Genomic DNA, 26772 nt, shown 5'->3' with positions numbered 1-26772 from the left:
GTTTTCATCCAGTTCCTCTTCTTTCTTCACTTTATTTGTATGTTTTGTTTGCTAAATAACCATCTGGAGTGGACTCACATTTCTTAATATCTTATTTCTTCATGAACGCGTCTGAAAACGTCTGAAAAAATATGTGTTTTAATGTTTTAATTTTGCCGATCTGTGCCGGCATGTGAGCACAATTACAGTATTATTACCCCTATACTGAATTAATTTGATGAAGTGATGTGAATAATGTGAGACATCTGCTCGAGCATTTAAGGAAGACTTCTCCTACGTCGTACACTTTGCTTTTATTCGCCGTCTTGCCAAGAGATGAGAAAATTGATGGAGCACTTTATTATTGCACTCGCCAGGAAGTAGCACATGACCTACACTACGATAAATCTGTAAAATGTTATTTATACTTTTAATTTTTTTAAGATTAACAAATTAGATATCCCATGCAGAACTGTATAGGCCCAACTATCTATCTATCTATCTGCAAAAGATGAAATTCCCAGGCTCATGGTTTTGTCAGAGACAGACAGAAGTTGTGAGGTCAGGGCTCGTTAGTCCAACACAGATCATTAATCAACTTCTATCGAGGTGTGTGTGTGTGTGTGTGTGTGGATATTAAAACCTGACTTTGTGACCTTAATAATGTTTGGAGAGTTAAAAAAAAAAGAAAGAAAAGAAGATCCCCTCACTCACTGGAGTTGTTTATGAGCTGCTCAGTGATGGAAGATGGCACCGTGAGTGGTCTGTAGCTGTGACGGTTAAAAGGTTCCCTTATAAATGCCAAAGCAGTTTTATTTTTAAGTCTGCATGGTGATTCATATGCCCCCCCCCCCCCCCCCCCCCCCCCCCCCCTCTATCCTCTCCCCTCCTGCAGGTTCTTCTGTAATTACTGCGGCTATATTACTCACCAACACAGGGGAAAACTGGAAAACTGAATTCCAGCTGGAGGAGAGAGAGAGAAAAGAGCATCACGATCTCACTTAGCTCTGAGCGAACCGTTTTAATCTTTTAATTAGACAAACAAGGCATAACTGAACTACTGCGTTTTGATGGTTTGATTTAATTTGGGCTATTTTGAAGTCTGTTTTAATGTTCTGCACCTCTTTGCTGTTTCTCCCGCCAGTGAGGACGTATGTAAACGTGGTTTTACCGTCATCATCGACATGCGCGGGTCAAAGTGGGAGCTGATCAAGCCTCTGCTGAAGACGCTGCAGGAGTTTTTCCCGGCTGAGATCTGTGTGGCGCTCATCATCAAACCAGACAACTTCTGGCAGAAACAGAAAACAAACTTTGGCAGTGCAAAGTTCTCCTTCGAGGTCAGTGGGCTGGCTTTTCTCTGACTTCATCTGGTCTTCTCTGTGATGAAATGTTGTGTGTTAAAGTGGGAAGTAAATGTTACCTGTAACTGTACTTTTACTGTTTTGAGATTAGCAAAAGTATTTGATTTAGGTTCAGGTGAGCTAAGTGTGAAACTGATGTTGTGGTTATCTTCATGAATATCTGAGTGAGGTTCTGGCCTCTCTGCACTGGCTTCCTGTCCCGTCCAGAATAGATTAAAGATCCTAATGTTTGTCCTCAAAATTTTGAACGGTAACTGAACTCAGACATGTTCACAGACCAATCAGAGTCCGCACACTAGAATTAGCTACCAAATATTTAATGAATATCGCTATTTTTGATTCACTCCTCATTGTGATCCAGTACCAAGTTTTAATTGTTTGTAGGATGTGGATGTCTTTTGTTTGCTTTTCTTTTCAAGTTATTTTTTATTGGTTTGTAAGCAAATATTGACAGATGCACAGGATGGTCTTTAAAGTTGGTATCTTTTGATTGCGAACCAGAGCTTTTGCAGTGATTGCCCCTAAGCTGTGGAACAGTCTACCTTAGCGTTCCTCAGAGAGACTAATTTTTGAACGTTAAATTGTTGGTCCAGGTTCACTAATGGCTAAATTGTGGTGGTGAAAAGGTTACCCAACCGATGGATTTTGGAGATAAATAATATTTATTTATGCTAATCTACTTTTTTGATTTGATTTGATTGTTTATTTAAGTGTCCTGCACATTTTTTTCGTGCCCAGCCCACATGGGCTTATAAGACACTATAAGCATTAAGTACATACATTCAAAAGGGGCTCCTTAAAAAAACAGTTCTACTCATCTACTAATGTGCAGGTAGAACCATTTGGTTCAACTATAGTTTATCTTTCAGTTTGGCAGGTAAAACTATTTGGTTCACTCATGCTAACAGTTTATTTCAGCAGGTGAAACTAGTTGACTTGTGTTAGCTGAAACTTCAGTTTGTGATGTGAGAGGAGACTGCTCTGCACAGGGACAGGATGACTGCTTTTCATTTAGAAAAACACAATTCATTAAAAAAAAAAAAGTATCTGTGTAAAAGCAGTCATAAGGTCAGATCAAAAAGTAGTGATCAAGAGTTCACCCAAGGTGACTCAAAAGTAATTATAACCCTCCTTTACTTAATTAACTTAGTTACTAACTTCTCTTGATGATGTGTCTGTGCGCACCAGACCAGCATGGTGTCGGTCGAAGGTCTGTCCAAACTGGTGGACCCCTCCCAGCTGACGGACGACTTCGAGGGCTCGTTGGACTACAACCACGAGGAGTGGATGGAGCTGAGAGTCTCTCTAGAGGAGTTCATGTCCAACGCCGTGCACCTCCTGTCCAGACTGGAGGACCTGCAGGTGGGAGATGGACGGATGAATATTCACATCAATGGCTAATCAATGAGCGGATAATTTAAAAAGAAATGAAGTCATGCAATATTATATGATAAACCTGCACCGTGTGTTGTAGGAGCTTCTGTCAAAGAAGGAGTTTCCTGCAGACGTGGAGGGATCTCGCCGGTTGATAGAGGAGCACACGCAGCTGAAGAAAAAGGTGAGAGAGGCTGATACATAATGCAGAAACATCTAAGGAAATAAACAAGTAGTTTGGTTTCCATTCTCTGGCCTGAGGGTAAGTCAGTGGATATCTGTGTTAGACATTGCAGACGGAGCTGGAGTCATGTCAAGGCATTGAAGTGAGCTGTTATTATACTTTCTCTTTTGTAGGTGCTGAAGGCTCCAGTGGAGGAGTTGGACCGAGAAGGCCAGAGGTTGCTGCAGTGTATCCGATCTAGTGATGGCTTTTCAGGGAGGAACTGCATCTCCGGCTCTGCCGACTTTCAGAGCCTGGTTCCCAAGGTAATTCACTCCACGCTGGGAGTATAACTGGCTCATAAGATGCCGTATTTCCAATCCACACTGAGAAAATCATATTCTATCTGCAGCACAGCAGGGAGAGAGGGCCTCCAGTCTTGCCCAGGGAGAAAAAAACTGACTGTAAAAAAATACAGGGATTTCATCACATCACATAAACACTTGCAAAATTAACAAATAGTATTAGATATTAATGCTGAAACAGAGCAGAAACTACAGTTTCATAAATCATCTGTACTGAACTCAGACCTGTCAGACATCCAGACTGATAAAATACTCACATACACTTTCATACACACAGAGCTTGTGTGTTTTTCTCTTTCACTGAGCATCAACATCAAAAGCAGATTTTATTCATTTATTTATTTTTTATGAATGAAGACAACACGATCAAGACTAGAACAGTCGTTTTGACCAATTATGGAGATGGATCTTAGTGATTTCATTAAGTGATGCTCCTAACGAAATGCAGCACATTTCATCATTACAACCTGGGAACACTAAAAATATGCCCCACTATAAGTGGTGATTAAATGCACAGTTTGATGTTTTTCCTCACCGAGCCGCGGCCCACAGCTCACAGTGCGGCTAATGAGAAGAGCTCGCTGCATGTTAGCTCATTAACTGAGGCGCTCTGCAGGGAAGGCTGTGTGAGAACACTGTGAGTTTCCTTGCACATGTTGTACACAGGCTTTACGTTACGGAGGGTTGCATTTATATTATTATTTAAGGCCTAAAAATAAACGTAGAATTTCAATACTTACACAAGGCCTCGTACCGAATCGAAGCTTTAGTGTTGCTTTGGATAAAAGCAGCTGCCAAATGAGTGAATGTAAAATAAACACTAGATGTTGGATTAAGGGACCATTAGACAAGCTGCCCAACCATGAACTGCGGCATGTTTTTCCTGCTTATTTTTAAAGAAAGCAATCAGATCTCAAGTCTGTGTAACTAGTTGAACTCCAAATGGCTAAGACACTATAAGAAACATAATCCATTTTTCAACAAATCTAATTCCCAAGTCGTGCTTTCTGCCAGGTGGCCAGTCTGCTGGATAAACTCCACTCCACCAGGCAGCATCTCCACCAAATGTGGCACGTCAGGAAGCTGAAGCTGGACCAGTGTTTTCAGCTCCGACTCTTCGAACAGGACGCAGAGAAGGTGAGTCACACCTGAGGCTGAAGTCATCAAATGAGAAGAACTCGTCACCATGCTCTGTTTTAGTCTCGTTTTTATTTTATTATATATATATATATATATATATATATATATATATATTTTCCCTTGCTTTTAATTGTATGTTTAAAGGGATAGTTCAACATTTTGGCAAATTGGCCCATTGCCATGATCCCTATAGTTTTCAGTGCAAGCTATTTTTAGAATGGCAGAGCAGAGCTGCGAGCTGCTCAGAGCTACGCTACAGAGGCTAATGGGATTTCTTGGTTTCCCTCATCAAACTCATCAAATGTTCGAGGTAAATTCCTGCAAAACCGCTGATGCACGTTCCCGTCGGGGGCAGTTTTTCAGCAAGCAGTCTCTGCATTTACCTCGAAAACAACTCTGTCTCGTAATGTTCTGTTATTATCTCATAGCGTGGTGAATTTGCAGGTCACTTGTCCACCAAAGCGTTTTGAAGTTGTTGGATTGTGTATTTGATGAGTTTGATGAGGGAAACCAAGAAATCCCATTAGCCTCCGTAGCAAACCTACTCCTAAAACTATAGGGATTATGGCAATGGGCCAATTTGCCAAAATGTTGAACTATCCCTTCAATGTTCACAATTTTCCTATTCTGGGTTCTATTTTAATTTTTTAAAATTGTATGTTTTTATCCTGTTTTTTTCCCATTTCCAGTTCTTACTGTTAAATGTTATGTGAAGCACATTGAGTTGGCCCTTGGTATGAGATGCGCTATAAAGAAAGATGCCTTGCCTTGCCTTACAAGAGGAAATGCAAGTGTAGTAGTAAGTAACTGTGCTGTGTATTGTGAGGGTAGTTTGAGATGTGATAAATCAGGAATAAGGAGCCTTTAATGGCAGGAAGTAAAAATATAGATTAAAATCAAGTAAATCAACTCAGTTCTTGCATGTACTGTAGCACGGTTGGATCAGTCCTCCAAGAGGCTTTTACTCTGAAAGAGCCTCGTGTATAAAGTGGACAGGGGAAGTGCAGAGTTAGTCATCACGACCACTGAAAGCTGTGCTAAATATTTGCTTTTGGTGTCATCACCTGGCCGTGGGGGTGGAATTTAAAAATAGGCATTTAGAGGCAAAAGGGCCAAAGAACATAACATTTGTCAACACAGATCATCACATTCGGCTCAATATAATATGATCCTTCTTTTGAAATTAAAGGGCAGAGACGCACCCAGTGTTTCCTCTCCATTCCCATCCATTAAGTTTTCTTTCCTCCAGGACGTTTTCACACAGTAGATTTCTATCATCTGCTCTTTATACTGTCTGTGTCGCTGTGTGGAAACTTTGTAGCAGTCTGAATAAACGATCCTTTAGCATTTACCTAAACAGAGGAACGCAGTCAGCGGTCAGATCCAGTGGAAAATCGTCCAGCATTGCTTCACTTCCATCAGCTAAGTGATTAGCTGTGGTCGTGAGCGCATGTTTGGATTCCATTCATCATTAACATACCAGCGTGTTTACAACAACACGTACAACTATTCCAGTAGTTTCATTTAGAAAAGCCTATATATGGAAAGATCACTCTCTGATCTGAAGGGATCAGTTAACGTAACATGGAAAAATTCAGAAAAATACCAACATTCATCACAGTGATGATTACTGTGGACTACCGACATCTGCACATGTAATAAAAAAAACTATTCATCCTGGTGGCAAGTTATAGTTTTTTTGTGTGTTTTTTTATTAGCACATGAATATATATGTATATATAAAACAGCATATTAAAGAGTAGAACAACAACAAAAAAACATACAATGCATACAGTAGGCTAGATGTGCAGGAGAAACCAAAAAAAAACCAAAGGGCTTGTCAAGTGGTCCTCCTAAAGATAAACATTCAACATAAAAAATAAGATTTACAGTGATGTGAAGAACAACATAAAACAGTTCGGAGAGAGAGAGAGAAGCGATGTTGTGTGGTTGTGTGGAGAAAACAGGTGGTTTATGCATTGCTCAACTGGGCCAATAGAAAATGAATTATTTGTTTCTCAAATGAATTTATGCTTGTGCGGTTTCTAAGGTGGATTGGCAATGCATTGCAAAAGTGCGGACCTCTAAATCTAATCGAGAACTGAAGGAAAGTAGACTTGAAATTGAAATTATGAATCTGGGAATTGAACTGAAATACAGTTTGGAAACAGATTGGAGGTAACTTGTGAATGGATTGATGAGAACAAAAATACATATTTGAAAAGTATTCACAGCAAAAATAGGAAGAATACTTGAAACAGGGGTGTAGATCTAGTGAATCTGTTAGAAAATGTTCTCATTTTGATGAGTCGTTTTTGTAAGGTGAGAATACAGTTGAGTTATAGTGGAGACTGAGGTCACTTAGCCTACATTGATCCAGGATGGCTGAATCATGTCAACCGGCAGCCGTCTTCTTTTTTGCTAATAGAGCTTTATGTTTGGTAATATTATCACAAGTGTTGTTGATGGATGTGCAGCTTGCACTCTCACACACTCCCAAACACACACACACACAGTCACACACACATGTATGCAGACAGACGGGCGTCAGCTGACTCTGTGCGTTGTTCCACACTGAAATCCACATGCAGGAGTGGTAAATATTTACTGTAAAGCAAAACAGAGAGGAATAAGAAAACGTTTTTTTTTTTTTTTTTGTCCGCATCAGTGTTGTGTGTTGTCACGCCGAGGAGCCGCGGGGGTTGAGCCGATGAGTTTACACTGTGGGAAACACTCGGCTCTCTCTCTCTCACTGCCTGTAGCCGACGCCAGGGAAACAGTCAGTCAGACCTGATGATGAGGTGTTGGTTCTGTGGAGAAAACCTGCCCGGAGAAAAATGGCTGTGTAAGATGATGTCGTGGTGGTAACCATGGCGATCGCGCCGGGGCCACCTCCAAGCCTCCATCTGTCTTCAGAGATTGTGATTCAGATATAATAGCAGAGAGCAGAGAGGAGAGAGGAGTGAGTGTGAAGTTGGCCTGGCCTGATAACGTTTTACACTGATAAGGTTGTAAAGATGAAGCCAACAACAACAGAAAATGATGTTTGTGCTTCCTGTTTTTTTTAAAGGTTGGGTCTGGAGTTTTGTGCCCAAAAATAAATGTTAGACTTATCCACCTTTTTCCGAACGTCAAAAACGTAAGCCGGTTTTGCTCTTTCGGTGGAATTTTATGTTGGGGTAAATGCATGGATTTTTTTTTTCAATGAAAATCTGGATCATCACACCCGCTTTTAACAATGGATATCACACAAATTGACATCCGTGTTAAATAAAAAGCCAGCGTTAATAGATCCATGCGTTTACTGCAACTATGACAACGACTGAAAACCATGGAAACTTAAACTACAATTCCACCGGAAATGCCGGTTTTGACCATAGATGACGTTCGGAAACTTGTGGATACAAATCCGTCTTAATCATCAGTCCTGTGTGGTGGTGGCTGTGTCTGCAGCCCCCCCTCCCCCTCCCCCTCCCCCTGGCTGTATTTTGGTCTTTTGCTTTGTTTTGTTGTGCACATGGACGTTTCTGGGTGGAGAGCGAGGGAGTCGGTGTTTTCTCTCCAGCCAATGAGGGAGCTCAGGTGAAGCTACGTGCAGCAGAGTAGGAGGAGGGCTCAGGGCTGCTAGCTGCACTAACGGTCTCTGATGCTAACGAGTGCTAGCACCTCTCTTTCTCTCTCTCTCAGCAGCAGCAGTCAGGACAGCTAAGAAAAAGAAATACAGTCTGAGTAAAGCGCTGGATACCTGAACGTCACCGACAACTAAAGCCTCCACTGGTAACAAGTATGAGGGCCGTTGTGGGGAGCTAGCGCGATGCTAACTTCAGCTAGCGGTAGCGGTTAGCATCAGCCGCTAATACCCGCTTCCTAGAGGCCTTTGTGGTCCTGACAACTGCTGCTGTCAGGGGCAGGAGGCTACACAGTTGAGAGGAGGGGGCCGAGTTATTTTGTTTACAAACTCTACCTTTAGCAGTCTGTGTCGTGTTTATATAGTGTGGTTATAGCCTTTTCTTGGAGTTATTTTGATGTTTTCATTCACCACCCTTGTTGTAGATGCAAACGATTAGTCAGGACAGCTGCTTAAAAATGATCAATAAATGATCAAAACCAATCATGCAAGGTTCAGTCAGTGAATACAATTTTAGCTGTAGCCCTGTGGCTATTTATTAATTTTCAGTTCAGTCCAATTAAAGGCACTTTTTTTTTTTTTTTCTTATTGTGTGTAATCAGTGTTTATTTTAATGTGAAAGCTCATTCTTGATCTTAGAAACAGTTTTTCCACAGCTTTTAAATTAATCAGCTGGTCTTTCACACGTGTTTTTGTGGCTTGGTGCGCTCACAGGGATAGAAATAATTAATGTATGACCTGTGACGTGGGTTATTGTGTTGTTATTAATGTCTCTCTGACTGTGTGTGTGTTTGGTGTTTGTGTAGATGTTTGACTGGATCAGCCACAACAAGGAAGTGTTCCTGCAGAGCCACACAGAGATTGGCCGCGGCTACCAACACGCTGTGGAGCTGCAGACTCAACACAACCACTTTGCCATGAACTCCATGGTGAATATCTCCCTCGCATTACGTCACCGTGCATCACCGCATGAGAGCAGAGGCTGTTTGTGTGATCAACATGTAGTCAGATCTGCAAGTGTTAATATGCTTAGAATGACGTTTTGTAGTGAGAATAAGCTAATGTTGTTTATCTTGATTAAGTAATGAGCCAATACAAATACAGAAAATCTATATGATACAAAATAAAAAAGGCATGATTGATCTGTTCTGCATATTTCGATGATATTAGAGCTAATAGCATTATTTATTTTTGAGTGTCTTGACATTGTAATTTATGCTAAATCTTGACATCCAGCTGCAGACCAACAGAATAAGACTTATTGTTGATGATGTTGTTGCTGTTGTTGTTTTTTCCCAGAATGCCTATGTAAACATCAACAGAATCATGTCAGTGGCGAGCCGCCTGGCCGAGGCCGGTCACTACGCCTCCACACAGATAAAACAGATCTCAGGTCAGCTGGATCAGGACTGGAAAAGTTTCGCTGCTGCGCTGGACGAGCGCTCCACCATCCTGGCCATGTCGTCCGTCTTTCACCAGAAAGCTGAACAGGTGAGAGAGAACGAGAGCAGAGGTCGATCTCTAGCTTTGATCACGCTAGGTGGAGCCACACTGGGAAATCTGGAGACGTAAACGTTGAAACCTGATCTTTTTTTATTAAACAATATCTTTATTACATTTTCATTTTAAAAATCTTTTTATACAATACAATCTTGGTCCATACAACAGTACCAACAAAATGAAACAAAAACATGGCGGTCGGAGGGCCTCCTCTATGAAGGCACATAATCATGAGTCCACAGAAATCATACAGTCCAGAGGACAGGGGAAGAAGGAGCTGAGTCATGCAGAAGCTGCACCTAAACCGCTCCAGGCCCGTCCATCTTCATAGAACTGATGAATCGCCCTCATACTTTCTGAAATACCTCCTGTCTCTCCTTAAAGGGATAGTTCAACATTTTGGCAAATTGGCCCATTGCCATAATCCCTATAGTCATAGCAGTAGGTTTGTTACCTTTAATTGTCGGTGCAAGCTATTTTTAGAACAGCGGAGCAGAGCCGTGAGCTGCTCAGAGCTACGCTACGGAGGCTAATGGGATTTCTTGGTTTCCCTCATCAAACTCATCAAATACACAATCCAACAACTCCAAAACGCTCTGGTGGACAAGTTGTGACCTGCACATTCACCACACTATGAGATAATAACAGAACGTTACCAGACAGAGTTGTTTTAGAGGTAAATACAGAGGCTGCTTGATGAAAAACTGCCCCCGACGGGAACGCGCATCAGCGGTTTTGCATGAATTTACCTCTAAAACAACTCTGTCTGGTAACGTTGTGTTATTATCTCATAGCGTGGTGAATGTGCAGGTCACAACTTGTCCACCAGAGCGTTGTGGAGTTGTTGGATTGTGTATTTGATGAGTTTGATGAGGGAAACCAAGAAATCCCATGAGCCTCCATAGCGTAGCTCTGAGCAGCTCCACCGTTCTAAAAATAGCTTGCATTGACAATTAAAGGTAACGAACCTGCTCCTAAGACTATCTATCCCTTCAAGAGTGTAAGAAATCTTTTCCAAAGGTAAACAAGAAGTTATTTCCCTAAACCACATGGCGATAGCGGGTTAACCCGTGTTTTTCCATGATAAGGCTATCGTCCTTTCTGCTTGTAGAAGCTGATCTTCATGACTTCCTCTTCACCTCTGCCATCAGAGGAGAAGCTGCTCCACTCAACGTGAGGCTGTTGTTGCTTGGCTGCTGATCTGGTGTCTGTCTGATCAGACGCATGTCCAGAATGTAAAATGTAAATGGGACATTTTTAGTGTCTGATTATATTTAATAGATCAAACTGCTCCACTGCTGATTCTTGGAAGGTTGACATGGCAACAGATGGGACTTGTTTGATTCCTGCTGGGCTTTTGACATTTTGCTACAAGTGTACATTTGAGAGAGCAAGAGATGAAAGAGGAAAAACAAGAGTGTTGAGGGCAGAGGAAGAGATTGGCTGAGGCTGAGGAGGAAGAGAAACAGAAAAACAAAAACGTGTCAGGAGATGAAGCACAAGATGAGGAAAAGGAGAGAGAGAGATAGAAGCTTTAGAAAACTGGCAAAACTACAGAGAGATTAAATGGGAGAGGACGGCAGATGAGAAACATTTAGAGAAGTGAAGGTTTTTGCAGCCACATTAACCCTGTTGGTAAATTATTGCAGAACGACAGCAACAAGACTAACGACGTAAAAACCCCGCTAGTCCTCCCGAGTCTCTGGTGTTTTTTTTCATTCATGCCGTATACACACACAAACACTCGGTTGCTCATTTACCGAGCTAAAACTAACAGTATAACGCAGTGGTCGTGCAATAAATCCTCCGTCGTGAAGGTTATAGTGTTTGTTTTTGTTGAAATGGCGTTAATGATGTGTGGATTCAGCTGTATGATCATTTTTGGAGGCTAGTGCTATAAACGGCACACGATACGAAGCGGTGCATCTGTTCTTTAGCTCACTCTCGTAACAGAAACACCTGTAGCAGCACCTCAGACTGCATCGACTCATCTGGTTGAATCAACAGTTTCAACAAAATAACACACTGAAGCCTTCATGAAAAGAGGGGTGTTGTTTTAGGAGAAAACTGGACTTTACATTGTGAAGTTGTTGTTTAATTGTTCGTAGTCTTGATAGATTAATGTCCATATGAATACACACTTTGTATGAATCATTTGTGTGTGTGTGTGTGGATGTTGCTCTCCCAGTTCCTGTCGGAGGTGGATGCCTGGTGTAAAGTGTGCAGCGAGGGAGGGTTACCGACCGAGATGCAGGAGCTGGAGCTCGCCATCCATCGCCACCAGAGCCTTTATGAGCAGGTGACCCAGGCTTACACCGAGGTAAACCAACACCACAACACATCACTTGTTATTTATTTTATTCATCTTTATTTTTTTCCCCTTCTTTTCTTCCCAGTTTAGCTTGATGTGTTATTTGTAGCTGTTGTTTGCTACAGGATAAGTCTGGAGAATTGTCTTAAATAGTTTAACATGTATGTAATATTTGTATACTATGTGTATATATGCTTTCAGATTGAGCATATATTTTATTTATTTTATACTGTAACATATAGGACCCCAGGAAGAATAGCTGCTGCTGAGGCACTGACTAATGGGGATCCATAATAAACTAAACTAAACTACCACAGAGTATCACCCAGTTACAGAAATCTACTTACTACCAAATATTTTACTGAAACCAAAATGTACCACTTGAAACCATCTCTGTTGTTTAACAGCATCTTTTAACCAGTCTTTGCTTGCAAAAGGCAAAGCAATTTTATTTCTATAGCCCATTTTTACAAGCAGTTTGTCTCAAAGGGCTTTAGATGGCATCATAACAACATCCTCTGCCCTTAGACCCTCACATCCACTGAGGAAAAACTCCATAGAAAACCCTTTTAACAGGGAAAAATCGGAGAAACCTCCGGGTGAGCAACAGAGGAGGGAGTCCTCATCCAGGACAGGCAGACTTGCAATCGATGTTGTATACAGACAAGAAAACAGTTTATAACACAAAATGTGGAAAAACATGGAGAAACAACTCTGTCTCTATTATAAATATGCATTTCCCAGCATGCTCTAGTGTCCAATTTCCATTGTGCGGTGCAGGAGGAGAGCACCAACTTGTGTCTGATGTTGCTGTGACAGTGATGGTTAAGAAAGACAGTTCATATCAATTATAATACCGTTTCTCTCCTGGCAGCTCTGTGCATGCCTGTGTGCTGTTAAGTGCTGCTCTGTGGCAGCTCACTGAGAGTTGCTGTGATTGGCTCTGATGACAGGGTGCCGTTGATCAGCTGCTGCTGCTGCGCTGCCGCCACCGTCGCCGCCGCCGCCGCCGCCGTCCAGATCCGCTCGCCGTGTTCCTCTAAATTTAGTCCTGGAAGAGTCCCGCTCTTCTCTGCTCTTTGCTGCAGTCTGAAGTTTTATCTTTAGACGGCCCGTCGCAGTGTTAGCTCAATTCATGCTTTTCTGTGAGGAGATAAGTCCAAATATACACACACACACACACGGCAACACAGAGCTCTGGGCAGAGGCTCAGACTGAGGCGGTGAGGCTTGGCGAGCTACGACAGCATTGTTTCCTGTCAAGAGAGTGCTGCAAAAAGTGATACGCTCACAGACCAAGCGAGGGTTTTTTATCTTCTGCTCTTGACTTGTGTGTTTGTATTGAATGAGTTGAGTGTAGAGCGCTGACAGAGTTTCTTTCAGGTCACAAACCAAAGTGAGGAAATCTGTAAGCAGAAGCTCCTCTTCTTTTGATGTCGTTTTCTCTACTTTATGGAATAATGAGACTGTACACCACTAAAATCAAAGAAGATGAAGATGCAGGTGTTTCTGCCAGGTGTGTGTGTGTGTAAAAGCTGAAATGAGGCAGAAACGGATGTAAAATCACTGGTGTAAAAGCAGAAAACATCTCTTACAGGATTCTGCCTCCCGGTCAGCGCGGTAGCGAGCACTCGACCTTGGCTCCGATTCACCTTCGCAAGAATGCGTGGAAAAACAATTCTTCTGCTTTTTTTGAATCTCATTATGTAAATGTTGACTTTTTCATGTTAATACCAGTCCTGCAGTCAAGGAGGCAGCTACACGTCTTACTGTAAAAAGGTTCCTTCGTTCGCCTCCTGAAATAAAACCGTACTGCAACGCAAATACATTTCTAAAAGCCTATAACAACAGAAACAACTACCACGCTCACAGTATCTTTAAAGTTCAACATGTTTTTTGTTTGAGTGATAAAAAAAACACAAACGTTTATCGCGGTCGGATTTCTTGCAGAAGGAAAACAGGAGCTGCTGCCTGTGTGTGATGCAGAGGTTTCAGTGGTGCGTTTCCATGTATAATTTAGCAATTAGCAGTAAGAAGAGGAATGCTGATTTAGAAAGTATATATTGGTTTTGGAGAGGAGAAAACAAAGAGAGTGGAGAAGAGGGAAACCATAAAATCCACGCTCTGTCTGCTCGTTTTTTCTCCTTCCTTCATTCTGTCTTCATCTCATCCGTGCAGCCTTTCTAATCTCTGCGTGTCCTGTCCTGTCCTGTCCTACCTGTCTGTCTCCTCCAGGTGAGTCAGGACGGTAAAGCCCTACTGGACGTCCTCCAGCGGCCTCTGAGCCCCGGCAACTCTGAGTCGCTGACGGCCACCGCCAATTACTCCAAAGCGGTCAGTGTCTCTGTGTGTGTGTTTGTCTGTTGTTCACTAATAATGATTCAGCATAGATCCAAAAATCTATGAAAAATGATGTCTAAACCATCTAGTTTTAACGTTTGTGTTGCGGCGCAGGTTCACTGCATCCTGGATGTGGTTCACGAGGTTCTCCACCATCAGCGGCGTCTGGAGAACATTTGGCAGCATCGAAAGGTCCGGCTGCACCAGAGGCTACAGCTGTGTGTGTTCCAGCAAGACGTCCAGCAGGTACACACACACACACACACACACACACACACACACACACACACACACACTTACACACATACAAAAACTCATGTGCACAGAGCAAACACAACAAGCAAGTGAAATGAAAACATCGGGAAACGTGCTGGCGAGAGAGAAACCCCAAACACGGAGTGGAGTAGTGAGCGTTTACTGTTGATATTGGATGTAAACTTTAGTTTTCTACACAACGCCAGTTTTGTAGGAACTTAGAAAAACACCGTTTATTGCAGTTTTGAGTTTTGTGTAACAATGAGGTCAGGGATTTTATTTTCTTTCTTGAACCGCTGCAGAGCATGACATGTAATCTTTGTATGTAAGCATGTAATCAAGCGAACACACATTAGCGATGTGTGTCTGTTTGTGATGAGCCGCCGCCGCTGCAGCAGCAACGATCACTCCACTTCTCCTCAGCCTCCTCGGCCCCGGCTGAAGGAGTGTACTGTACAGTAATGTGAAAAATTCCTGAGATAAAAAGCGCTGAGAGCGGATCTCTGTGCTCGGCTCTGCTGGTACCACTGCTCATATTTCACAGCAGACGAGCAGCAGACAGCGTGTGGGTTTGGAGAGGTGTCAGCCCAGATTCCTGGATGTTTCAGGAGATATTCAGGAGCTCAAAATTTAATATCGCAGCTATATTTTATGAGAAGTATTTTTAAACCAGCAGAGTGAATGTCATCATTGTGGTAGGAGGAGGTCTAGTGGATTGTTTTACCTCCTATAATATGATTGTGGCTCCGACTGTAACGCGGTAAGACCCAGGCAACAACCGAATACCACCGGCATGACTGAAGGAGCTGGCACAGAGGAGAATCCACATGTGTACGAACCGACACCTCTTTTTCTAAAGAAGTGAACCTAAAGCGCAATAAGAAGTACACACACACACACACACACACACACACACACACACACACACTGATGTAAAGCAGCTGAAGTCGGGGCTCTGGCAACATCATCATCCAAACTGTAGAGCTGCTGCAGCTTTCGGAGTTCCAGTTCACGCCGTATCACCTCTGGGCAAAACAAGGACCGGGCAGAAAACGGGTTTAACGTCTCCAGATGTTGATGTGTACCATCTGTACGGCAGAGAAAAGAAAGAAAGAAAGAAAGCAACAGATAAGTCATGCCGTTTGTTTAAAAGTCGGGGAAAATTACAACACATGAGAGAAAATATGTCAATCCGCTCGACTGGAGAAACAGTGAAAACAAAAACAAGCAGAAACTGCCAACTATTTTAATTATCAGCTGACTCATCTATCAGACAAAGCTGTTTCTCACTGGTATGTTTTTGGGGGTTTGTAGGCTGTTGGTAGGACCAAACAGCACATTTCCATTATTTTCTGACATTTTATTGCCTGACAATGAATTACTATTAATTAAAAAGGGAGAAAATGAAAAAAATATGAAGAGTAATTAGTTGCAGCCTCATGTAGTTCTTATACAATCATTTAATGCTCTTTCAGTTGTCAGGCCTCCCCTCCTTCAAATTAGAGACTAGCTTCTCTGGATGCAAAAATTAAAATTCAGTTCACTAAATTAATTTAAATATAAGTACAGTAGCAGTTTTTTACAGTGTACAGAGCCGGACTTGTTGCAGCAGTAGCAGATGTTTGTAACAGTAATCGCAGTTCTAGCAGCAGGGGAGCAGAACCATAGAAACTGTGATACAGTGTCTTCACACACTCTCCATGTGCTGCTTTTCTGTGGTACAAGTACACACACACACACTTGCATAACAAAAGCATATTGAATAAATTAAAGAGAGAGCCCATTGTAACAAAGAAAGAGAGAATTAGGGCAGCAGGCATCAGCCATTCAAACATTTATAGTATGTGACCCAAGAGAGAGCGTTTAAAGGGATAGTTCAACATTTTGGCAAATTGGCCCATTGCCATAATTTCTATAGTCTTAGCAGTAGGTGCAAGCTATTTTTAGAACGGCGGAGCAGAGCCGTGAGCTGCTCAGAGCTACGCTACGGAGGCTAATGGGATTTCTTGGTTTCCCTCATCAAACTCATCAAATACACAATCCCAACAACTCCAAAACGCTCTGGTGGACAAGTCGTGACCTGCACATTCACCACGCTATGAGATAATAACAGAACGTTACCAGACAGAGTTGTTTTAGAGGTAAATGCAGGGACTGCTTGCTGAAAAACTGCTCCCGACAGGAACGCACATCAGCGGTTTTGCATAAATTTACCTCTAAAACAACTCAGTCTGGTAACGTTCTGTTGTTATCTCATAGCGTGGTGAATGTGCAGGTCACAAGAGCGTTTTGGAGTTGTTGGATTGTGTATTTGATGAGGGAAACCAAGACATCCCACTGGCCTCCGTAGCGTAGCTCTGAGCAGCTCACGGCTCTGCTCCGCCGTTCTAAAAATAGCTTGCACTGACAATTAAAGGTAACAAACCTACTGCTATGACTATAGGGATTATGGGCCAGTTTGACATAATGTTGAACTATCCCTTTAAGAGCGGCACAAAGAAAAAAGGACAAGAGGAAAAATAGTAAGTGAAAAAGAGATTGTATCAGTAGGTTATAAATTAATTGAAAACAGAGCTTTTTACCAACGGTACCCGTCATGCATCAGCGTCTATGAGACCCCAGAGAGAGAGAGAGACAGAGAGACACACAGCGGGGCGAGAGACACACACGGCAAACTGAGACGAGGAGCGAGAAGTGAGGGAGTATGCTCATACCAATAGTCTATAAATCAGTGGAAACAGGGCTATTCCAACCAGAGCTGTAATGCTACAGGATATATGCGACCCAGGAGAGGAAGCCAGAGAGATGCAGGAGTGAAGGAGAGAGGAGAGGAGAGGACATAGTAGGTGAATAGTTTTATTTGGCAGTTTTAGTTGCACGTTCAAACAGAGAGTGTCTAAAGTCCAGCTGCAGGCAGCATGCTTCAGTTTGTGTATGTTATGACCTTACTCTGACCCCCCACCCCCTCCACCTCCCTCCCCATCTCCCCCCTCCTGTGGCTCCAGCTGGACGGACTGCACCACACTAACGTCATGAGTTACGACACTGGCCATCCATATACATACGTACACACACTGTTTTTTGTTTTTTTCTTTCTTTTTGGTGATGTGTTAATGTGTTCTGCCAAACTGGATGTTGGAACAGAGGTTATTGTCAAGAGGGGATCAATTTTCAAATTTGAAGCTTGATCAGCTGGTTTTAGCTGCACTCCAGGGGGGGCGGACTACAAGTCCAGCCAAAATATGGATCCACTTTTTATTGAGTTCATGATGTGACACAAATATCAAGTTGTGTCAGCGGAGAAATATGTCTGCACTTAACAGGAAGAGAAAAGTGTGAAAATCCAATTTATAGAATATGTGAAAGGTTGTTTTTTTTCTTCTTTTTTCACACATTTGCCATAAGAGTTAACAATTTGTCAAGGAGCCAAGGTGAGAAGACAGACGAGCTCTGTATGAAATAACAGCGGGGAAACTGTGGAAGTAGTTAGTTATCACACAGATCTGCAGCTTTTTTTTCCTTTTCTTTTTACGGAGCGTTGCAGCGAGTTTTGAGATCATTGTTTAGCTCATTGTCCGGCCGGGTCTCACAGTGTGGTGTTCAGCTGCAGCAGGCAGATGTTTCCAGTACAAAACACTTAAAATCCGCTCAGCTCGTTGGCTCACGTCTGTCACGGCCCGGGCCTGTCACAGGGGTTTTTATTCATTCAGATGGTTTCATTCAGACTGTGTGAACGTACGGCTTCACTGTCAGAGTGGTGTCTGCCCCTCACAGAGGAGAGAGGTTGTAGTTTGTGGCTGTGGAGGCTTTGGAAGTGCTAAAGCATCTTCAACAGAGGTCGGCTGAGTACTGTAACAACGAGAATGAAATTTGCTGTCGAGTAATCAGGCAATTAATGGACTTGTGTTTTAATTAATAATCTGGAATGAGTTATTGATTTCATCCCAAGTAATAATCATAACAAACTCTCTGGGAATTAGTGTTGTGAATGTGAATGGCTGGCTGTGTGGTTTAACATTATGCAGGTCTCGTTTGCAGGATTAATCAGGCTAAAGTATAGATTTACCTCACAGCTGTTTTTGATAACAAGCTTCAGAATCAGTTATATTATATATTATAATATTTACATTTTCCTCCGCACGCAAAATCACAGGCAGCCTGAAGTTACAGAGAAATTATATTAAATAAGATACTAGTTAGTCCTTCCATGTTGTGTAAATACAGTACAAATTACATTACAGTGTCCCTTAAAGGGATAGTTCAACATTTTGGAAAATTGGCCCACTGCCATAATCGCTATAGTTTTAGCAGTAGGTTCGTTACCTTTAATTGTCGGTGCAAGCTATTTTTAGAACGGCGGAGCAGAGCCGCGAGCTGCTCAGAGCTACGCTACGGAGGCTAATGGGATTTCTTGGTTTCCCTCATCAAACTCATCAAATACACAATCCAACAACTCCAAAACGCTCTGGTGGACAAGTTGTGACCTGCACATTCACCACGCTATGAGATAATAACAGAACGTTACCAGACAGAGTCGTTTTAGAGGGAAATTCATGCAAAACCGCTGATGCACGTTTCCATCTGGGACAGTTTTTGGCAAGCAGTCTCTGCATTCGCCTCGAAAACAACTCTGTCTGGTAACGTTCTGTTATTATCTCATAGCATGGTGAATGTGCAGGTCACAACTTGTAGCTTGCACCAACAATTCAAGGTAACGAACCTACTGCTAAAACTTTAGGGATTATGGCAATGGGCCAACTTGCCAAAATGTTGAACTATCCCTTTAAGTTGTATCACAGCCACAGATCCGAAAGCTTTTCTAATGAAGAGTATGAGGATGTAATGACTTTTGAATGTACCAAATGTGTATCTAATAAACAAGGAAGCATGTGACGGCTCCTGCCTGTCGTCAGAGCTCAGGTTTGGCCCTCGGTCGTTTTAATGGCACAGAATATTCAGCATCTCCTTCTTCTCAGCTGCAGTGACCTACATTTCAGATCAGGAAGGTTTCATCTGATTCATTTTTAATTCGTCATGTCTGAGACCATTTTGTACCGCTGATCTGTAACTACACTGTTGGGGGAAAAAAAAGAAGAGAGGGTGCAGCAGCGCCAGGAACACAGGACTCAGCATGTGACCTTTAATCCTCAGCGTTTGCTAGAAGGATGATCTGAGGATGATCGCTGTGTTTCTCTCTCTGTTTCTGTCTCATCCAGGTGATGGACTGGATAGAAAACCACGGCGAAGCGTTCCTCAGCAAACACACCGGTGTGGGGAAATCCCTGCACAGAGCCCGCGCCCTGCAGAAGAGACACGACGACTTTGAAGATGTAGCTCAGGTGAGTCTGTCTGTCTGTGTATGAAGATGATGAAAAAATGTGTGAGTTCCTCCAATCAGAAAAACAACCAACAGAGTTCCCACGCGTCCTGGAAAACCTGGAAAATGGTTCACCAATTTTCTAGTTATGGAAATTGAGAAAAAAAGTCAAATGTCCTGGAAAATAATCAGCTACCAGAGCTCTGTTTGACTTTTTCAGACCCTGCAAAGGATTTATTTTCCAAGTAACTGCCCAGCGAGAAAACTAGAGACTTTGGGTTGATTAGTTTTTATGCATTGACTTTTAATACTTATGCTAGACCAACACATCTTTTCTCTTAGATTGTCAATTTTTTTCTGCAGCTGTATCACTTTACTCTAAAGACGGTGCCCCCATTGACAATTGTGAAGTCTGAGGAAGAGACTGTTGGCTCGAAACGTTACTTAATAGATATCCTAATGGGAGCTTAACAGTGTACAGATCTTTTTGTTAATATGTTTCCAGTATTGGACCGTGAGCATGAGGGTTTACTCTCCTCTGCTGAGTGACAAATAGAGGAGCAGAGAGCTGTAGTGTGCGTGGTTTAAAAACAAAAACAACATGTTTTTGCGTTGTTCTGTGATACATTTGTCATCATTTCTAAGCATTTACTGTAAGAGATTATTTCATAGATAAGTTAGAGCCACAGACTGCACATCTTTAAATCAGACTTCTGGGGCTGAGAGAGGAATAAACACAGAAACAAACTGGTTAAATGTACAAAATAAGGCAAAGAAAACTTCACCAAACCATGAATGGGACGGAGGATGTGTTAGTGTGTGGTGTAATAACATATCTTCAAGAGTGGGAACCCTGACCAAACACCATAATGATGAATATTTCTCAGTAGACACAGTTTTTTGTTTTGTTAGTTTCTTTTACACTGAAGGAGAGATAGTCAGCAAAACACAAAGTTTAGCTGATATGTTTCAGTAAATCAGCTCCACCTGTTTCATCTTATTCCTTTATGGAGTTCAGGAGCTGGTCAGTGGAGGTCTACCTCCATAAAAACATCTACTACCATGAAAAAGTAATATTTTTTTTTGTTTTTTTATTAAATGTTTATTCGCCTGCCTCGCAACCATCTGTAAGTAATCTGCCCTGATTAATCCCAAATTTACATAACCACCATGTCTGGTGGTGGCAGGAAGCATGAAGATATGCTTCTACATAACCATTTATGGCTACAAGGCCTTTTCCTGAAAAATCAGCAGAAGATGTTATCCATTCCTGAATTTCATCAGCGCCACGGCCGGTTATGTAAGAAGCGCTGGAGCTGAGCTTTGTGAACGTAAAGATGAAAAAAACAAAAACAAAGAAAAGAGCACAGAGTCGGAGTCGGAGCGCTCGGTGGATGGTTGTTAAGAAAACGCGAGCAAATATGTGGTTTGTGTGTAAAGAGACAATGCTGCGAGAGAAATGCCTCAGTTGTTGGGTAATTGAAGGGTTGAGCGGCTTTGAAGTGGATGGACAAAGTAAAAATGATGCTCTTCTCTTCTTCTGAGTTGTCAGTTGTCTGAATTGATTTGTCATGTAAGTGCGCAGATGGCAGATGTCTGTGTGTGTGTGTGTGTGTGTGTGTGTGTGAGCTGTAAGAAGACTTTGAAGACAAAACAAATACCAGTAGTTCAAACTCTATCTTATTCAATCAGGAGCAGAAAATCCTTTACTGCTTCTGCTGATGCACGCCGCGGTGCCAGCCCTTATTGGGTTACACTGCACAACAAGCCGTCTTTTCTTATTCCTATTTCCTCCTCTTCCTCTGTTTTCCCTCCTCAACTCATCATTCTCCCTTTGTCTCGCTGTCATTTCACTCTCTTCTTGCATCAAGCTGAATTCTCTGCACGTTTCCAAACTCACCTCAGGCTACAAACTGTGTTTTTGTAGGTTTATTTTTTTCCTCTTTTCCCTGTTCGCTCCACTTTTTTGCTACAGAAAAAGACACAACATATATACTAGGGCTGCAACTAACGATTATTTTCACTGTCGATTGATCTGTTGATTATTTAAGCGATTAATCGATTAGTTGTTTGGTCAATAAAATGTTAAAAAATGTCAATCAGTGTTTCCCAAACCACAAGATGACGTCCTCAAATGTCTTGTTTTGTTCACAAACCAAATAGAGACTCAGTTTATTGTCATAAAGGAACAAAGAAACCAGAAATATTCACATTTAAGAAGCTGAAATAAGAGAATTTTGCCTTTTTTTCTTTAAAAAACTACTCAAACCATTTATTCGATTATCAAAATAGTTGACGATTGATTTAATAATCGATTATTGTTCGATTAATTGTCGCAGCTCTAATATATACAGTACAGTAACATAACAATAGATCAGGTGTCTGCTCAGAATCCATGGTAATTAATGAGAAATTATTTCCCTGCTTTTGTTTGTGGAGTTTCAGTAAAGTGATAATCCTATAAAAGAGTGAATGTTAATCCCATTAATAGTGTGTTGTATTGTAATCTGATGTTTACACTCTGGATTAGGATTAACCTTCCTAACCTGCTCTGGATCAGCATTATTTGGGTCAGACTCTCTCGCTCTGCTTTTCCCCCCTCGTACACATTTCTGTGCAATTTGTGGTGTTTTGCTGGTAAAAGTCTCCTCTTAGCAAAATACATAACATTAATAAATTTAGTACACACACAGGATATATGCAAAGTCATGAATATGTAAAGAAGTTTACCCACATTATACTTTGACTTTCTCCCTCGCAAGCAAACAGAAAGTTTGAATTAATCTGCAAACAATGGAGAAATATAATATAATTTCTCCTTATTTGACTGTTTGTGTCTTTATGTGTGGAAGACTATTTCCATTTTAATCAGACTGTCTGTCTGTGGGGAGATGTATGTTTAACAGCGTGAGCTTTAATGCCCCTTTTACCATCATTACGGCTATTTTAACTTGAGTTGCCCTCATCTACATCTGATTATCTGCCTCGCCAGAAGAAGCAACCAACCACACATGAAACAGAATGACTTAATGAAAACCCAGAACTCATTTACTCTCATTAAAGCTGTAATTCTCACTGCCTTAAAGTCAGATTCCCCTCAGGAGGGGGGCACTGACGCTCCACCAAAACAGCTAGGTTGACACGGAGGTCAAACACTCGTCACACGTTGTCAAGATTGAAAGTATCGCTCCGTCGCTCGTTATTGCAGAATGAGAGCATTGCCACAGTATGGAAATCATAATAACCAAGTTTTGAAATGCAAATGAAAACTGAAGAGCTCAAGTTTTCCCCCTGCACTGGTCAGAGTTTGTCGCTCCTATGATTTATAGGTCATTTCCTGGCTGTTTGCACTGTGTCATTATGCAGATGCTGGATGTTTCAAGGTTGTTCTGGGTCGTTCCAGGTCACAACAAAGACAAAGAAAATGAGTTGCTGGGTTCTTCTCCACGGTTATTTTATTTTATTTTATTTATTTTTATTTTTTGCTTCTCCATGGTTACCAGCCAGAGAGATGCATGATATTGGATTTTTTGCAGATCTGATGCGCTGATATTTCCAAACTCATTTTGGCAGATTGCCGATTGAAATACAGATAGATACTGTAGACTTTTTGTTTTTTTTTCCATTGAAGAGACGAACATCAAGTCTCTTCTGCTCTCGAATTAACCTTACATTGAACCACTGATGCTTTATAAGGGTTGCAAATAGCATTTTTTGACTGTTTCAGACATTTTAAAGTACTTTCATCTAGCTGGCATGTTGAAGCTAGTTGTGTAATATTGATAGTCAACATTTAATATCAATCCTCTGCCTATGTAGTTCAAGGGATAGTTCAACATTTTTGCAAATTGGCCCATTGCAGAGCTGTGAGCTGCTCAGAGCTACGCTACGGAGGCTAAATGGATTTCTTGGTTTCACAATCCAACAACTCCAAAACGCTCTAGTGGTCAAGTTGTGACCTGCACATTCACCACGCTATGATAAATTGGCCCATTGCCATAATCCCTAGCAGTAGGTTCGTTACCTTTAATTGTCAGTGTCCGAAACGCTCTCGTGGACAAGTTGTGACCTGCACATTCACCACGCTATGAGATAATAACAGAACATTACTAGACAGAGTTGTTTTAGAGGTAAATTCAGAGACTGCTTGCTGAAAAACTGTCCCCGACAGGAACGCGTATCAGTGGTTTTGCATGAATTTACCTCTAAAACAACTTGGTCTGGTAATGTTCTGTTATTATCTCATAGCGTGGTGATTGTGCAGGTCACAACTTGTCCACCAGAGCGTTTTGGAGTTGTTGGATTGTGTATTTGATGAGTTTGATGATGGAAACCAAGAAATCCCATGAGCCTCTGTAGCGTAGCTCTGAGCAGCTCGCAGCTCTGCTCCGCCGTTCTAAAAACAGCTTGCACTGACAATTAAAGGTAACAGACCTACCGCTAAAACTATAGGGATTATGGCAATGGGCCAATTTGCCAAAATGTTGAACTATCCCTTTAACATCTCACTCTATTGGTTTAAATTTTTATATCTGCACATGACAAAAATAGACTTTTTAAGGTATAATTGGCAGATACCTGTCGATGTCGTGTCAATAACATCATGTGTTCCTATTATGGCTGTTTTGCTTGTGTTTTGAAGTCTTGTTAAGGCATTGCTACTGTAGCTGGTTGCTATGGCACTGTAAATGGTTTCAGTGATGTTGATAAGATGCTTTGTTTGCCTTGGTGATACAGTATAGGTGTCCTGGGAGCACAACACAGTTTCTACAATGTACTAGGGTGTTAATTAGAGCTCAGCAGATACTAGGATTTTTTAGGTCAGTGCTGATGTCGATATTTCAGCCTGATAATAAAACATCATCTGATATGTGGAGCCTGGACACTGCTGCAGCCATGATGGGCGAGTTAGAGGATGAAGTTTGACAATTAAAACCCAAATGTTCTAGTAACCAGCTGTTAAATAGCTCCTGTGATGGATCAGTCTCTCTCAGTTTGTTAAATCGGTTTATTTTAAGTTCTTCCTCATTCATTTACTTCCTGAAAAGTAAACTTCTGGCCTCAGTGCTCAGGTGACGGGGATGAATCTGCGCTCCTGTCATCTCCCTGCTGTAATCCCCACCACTCCTGCAGCACAGACTAATAATCTCTTGTAAATTATAATCTTTATCCTCTAAGTAATCCCTCTTCTAACATATCATCTGAAATATCCACACTCTCTAAGCTTCCACCCATATATCCCAGCTCATTCTTGAATAATTGGATTCATAACGTAGCATATTTTTTTTCCTCGCTGCGGTGCCACACCCTGACCTCCTGTACTGTAACTCCCCCAAAATGTCTCAGACCTGATGTCGAAATATTCCAACGATAATCCGTCATACACTCTCAGTAGAGTAGACCAACGCTAATCCATTTCATCCTGCAGACGAACGCCCAGAAATTTAACAGTCACACAGGATTTGGTCCCTTTTTTTTTTGGGTTCGAACAGGAAACGAATTCCCGAAATTTTATTACAACAGGATATAACTCCATAAACGAGAGAGCAACAAAAAAACAGGAGAAATTCTGATGATTATTAAAAAGCCAATATAATAATGATGAAGATACTGAGATTCTACAATGAAGATAGAGGGGATACGTTTGATAAAACATGGGATCCAGTACTGAATCACCTTAAAAAATGTGAGCCCGTAGATACTGGCTATTGTACAAAACCTCGTACAAAAAAACTGCTTGCTGAAAATATGCCCCCGACGGGAACGAGCATCAGTGGTTTTGCATGAATTTACCTCTAAAACAACTCTGTCTGGTATCGTTCTGTTATTATCTCATAGCGTGGTGAATGTGCAGGTCACAACTTGTCCACCAGAGCGTTTTGGAGTTGTTGGATTGTGTATTTGATGAGTTTGATGAGGGAAACCAAGAAATCCCATGAGCCTCTGTAGCGTAGCTCTGAGCAGCTCACGGCTCTGCTCCGCCGTTCTAAAAACAGCTTGCACCCACAATTAAAGGTAACGAACCTACTGCTAAGACTATAGGGATTATGGCAATGGGCCAATTTGCCAAATTGTTGAACTATCCCTTTAACAAGAGCTGATGAAGGAAAGGAAAAAGGAAGACTATAACTGTTGCTATAGTTACACACTAAGTAAGACTAAGTGAATGCAGATATTGATATGTTGCTGTTGCTGCTGGTGATGATAATGAATGTTTTTACTCTTAATCCTGTTCAGAACACATACACTAACGCTGACAAACTGCTGGAGGCGGCGGAGCAGCTGGCTCAGACCGGAGAGTGCGACCCAGAGGAGATCTACAAGGCAGCCAGACATCTGGAGGTCCGAATCCAGGACTTTGTCCGGCGAGTCGAACACAGGAAGCTGCTGCTCGACATGTCTGTCTCCTTCCACACGCACACCAAGGAGGTGAGGCAACAGAAACACGTACTCGTACTCGAGAAGAACGTTCCTCAGAAGTCCTGCTGCTACCGTACCAGCAGGCCTCACCTAAATTAATTCCTAATTTCCGTCATTAACCACAGAGACTCTGACATGTGTTAACTGTGTAATTACAGGTCGTTAGTCCCAATAGGACAAACAGTTTTCTCTGGCACAATTAGTGGCTCTGCAGTCTGTTGTGTTGTCAGTGTTATTTCCAGCTTCCCCCCCCTTGAGGAAACAGTAGAACGTTTAGTTGGTTCAGCAGAAGGAAAGTTCAGTAATAATGGATCCATTACACCTTTACTCTCTCCCTCTACCTGCCTGTGTGTGTGTATGTGTGTCTATGTGTCTGTGTGTGTGTGTGTGCAGCTGTGGTCGTGGATGGAGGAGCTACAGAAGCAGCTCTTGGACGAAGTGTGCTGCGACTCGGTGGACTCGGTCCAGACTCTGATCCAACAGTTTCAGCAGCAGCAGACGGCCACGCTGGAGGCAACGCTCAACGTGATTAAAGAGGGAGAGGAATTAATGCAGCAGCTCAGGTAATAATAACATTCATGTCATTATTATTCAGTCATGATCAATAATGATATTAATAT

General features: G+C 41.9%; 2 protein-coding genes across 6 annotated transcripts in view; both read left to right on the top strand.

Annotated features, from left to right (window-relative positions):
* The window catches only part of LOC311004926 (uncharacterized protein), a 182946-nt gene extending 170594 nt beyond the window's left edge, over positions 1–12352 (top strand). The window contains exon 12 of the mRNA XM_083997151.1: positions 12259–12352. The gene's annotated coding sequence lies outside the window, so the exon portion shown is untranslated. The remainder of the gene's footprint in view (positions 1–12258) is intronic.
* The window catches only part of kalrna (kalirin RhoGEF kinase a), a gene marked incomplete at its 5' end in the record, with an annotated part of 198281 nt that overhangs the window by 57652 nt on the left and 113857 nt on the right, over positions 1–26772 (top strand). For all 5 annotated transcript variants that reach the window (XM_083997143.1, XM_083997144.1, XM_083997142.1 and 2 more), the window contains 13 exons: positions 1124–1316; positions 2529–2702; positions 2815–2898; positions 3072–3203; positions 4257–4379; positions 8817–8939; positions 9310–9501; positions 11699–11830; positions 14056–14154; positions 14275–14406; positions 19632–19754; positions 25970–26161; positions 26546–26715. In XM_083997143.1, coding sequence (XP_083853269.1) covers positions 1124–1316; positions 2529–2702; positions 2815–2898; positions 3072–3203; positions 4257–4379; positions 8817–8939; positions 9310–9501; positions 11699–11830; positions 14056–14154; positions 14275–14406; positions 19632–19754; positions 25970–26161; positions 26546–26715 — 1869 coding nt within the window. The remainder of the gene's footprint in view (positions 1–1123; positions 1317–2528; positions 2703–2814; positions 2899–3071; positions 3204–4256; positions 4380–8816; positions 8940–9309; positions 9502–11698; positions 11831–14055; positions 14155–14274; positions 14407–19631; positions 19755–25969; positions 26162–26545; positions 26716–26772) is intronic.

The sequence above is a fragment of the Trachurus trachurus genome (genome assembly GCF_905171665.1).
Source record: "Trachurus trachurus genome assembly, chromosome: 21".
Classification (NCBI taxonomy): Eukaryota; Metazoa; Chordata; class Actinopteri; order Carangiformes; family Carangidae; genus Trachurus; species Trachurus trachurus.
The sequence above is the reverse complement of the archived record's forward strand: the minus strand, read 5'-3'. Positions and strand labels throughout refer to the sequence as shown.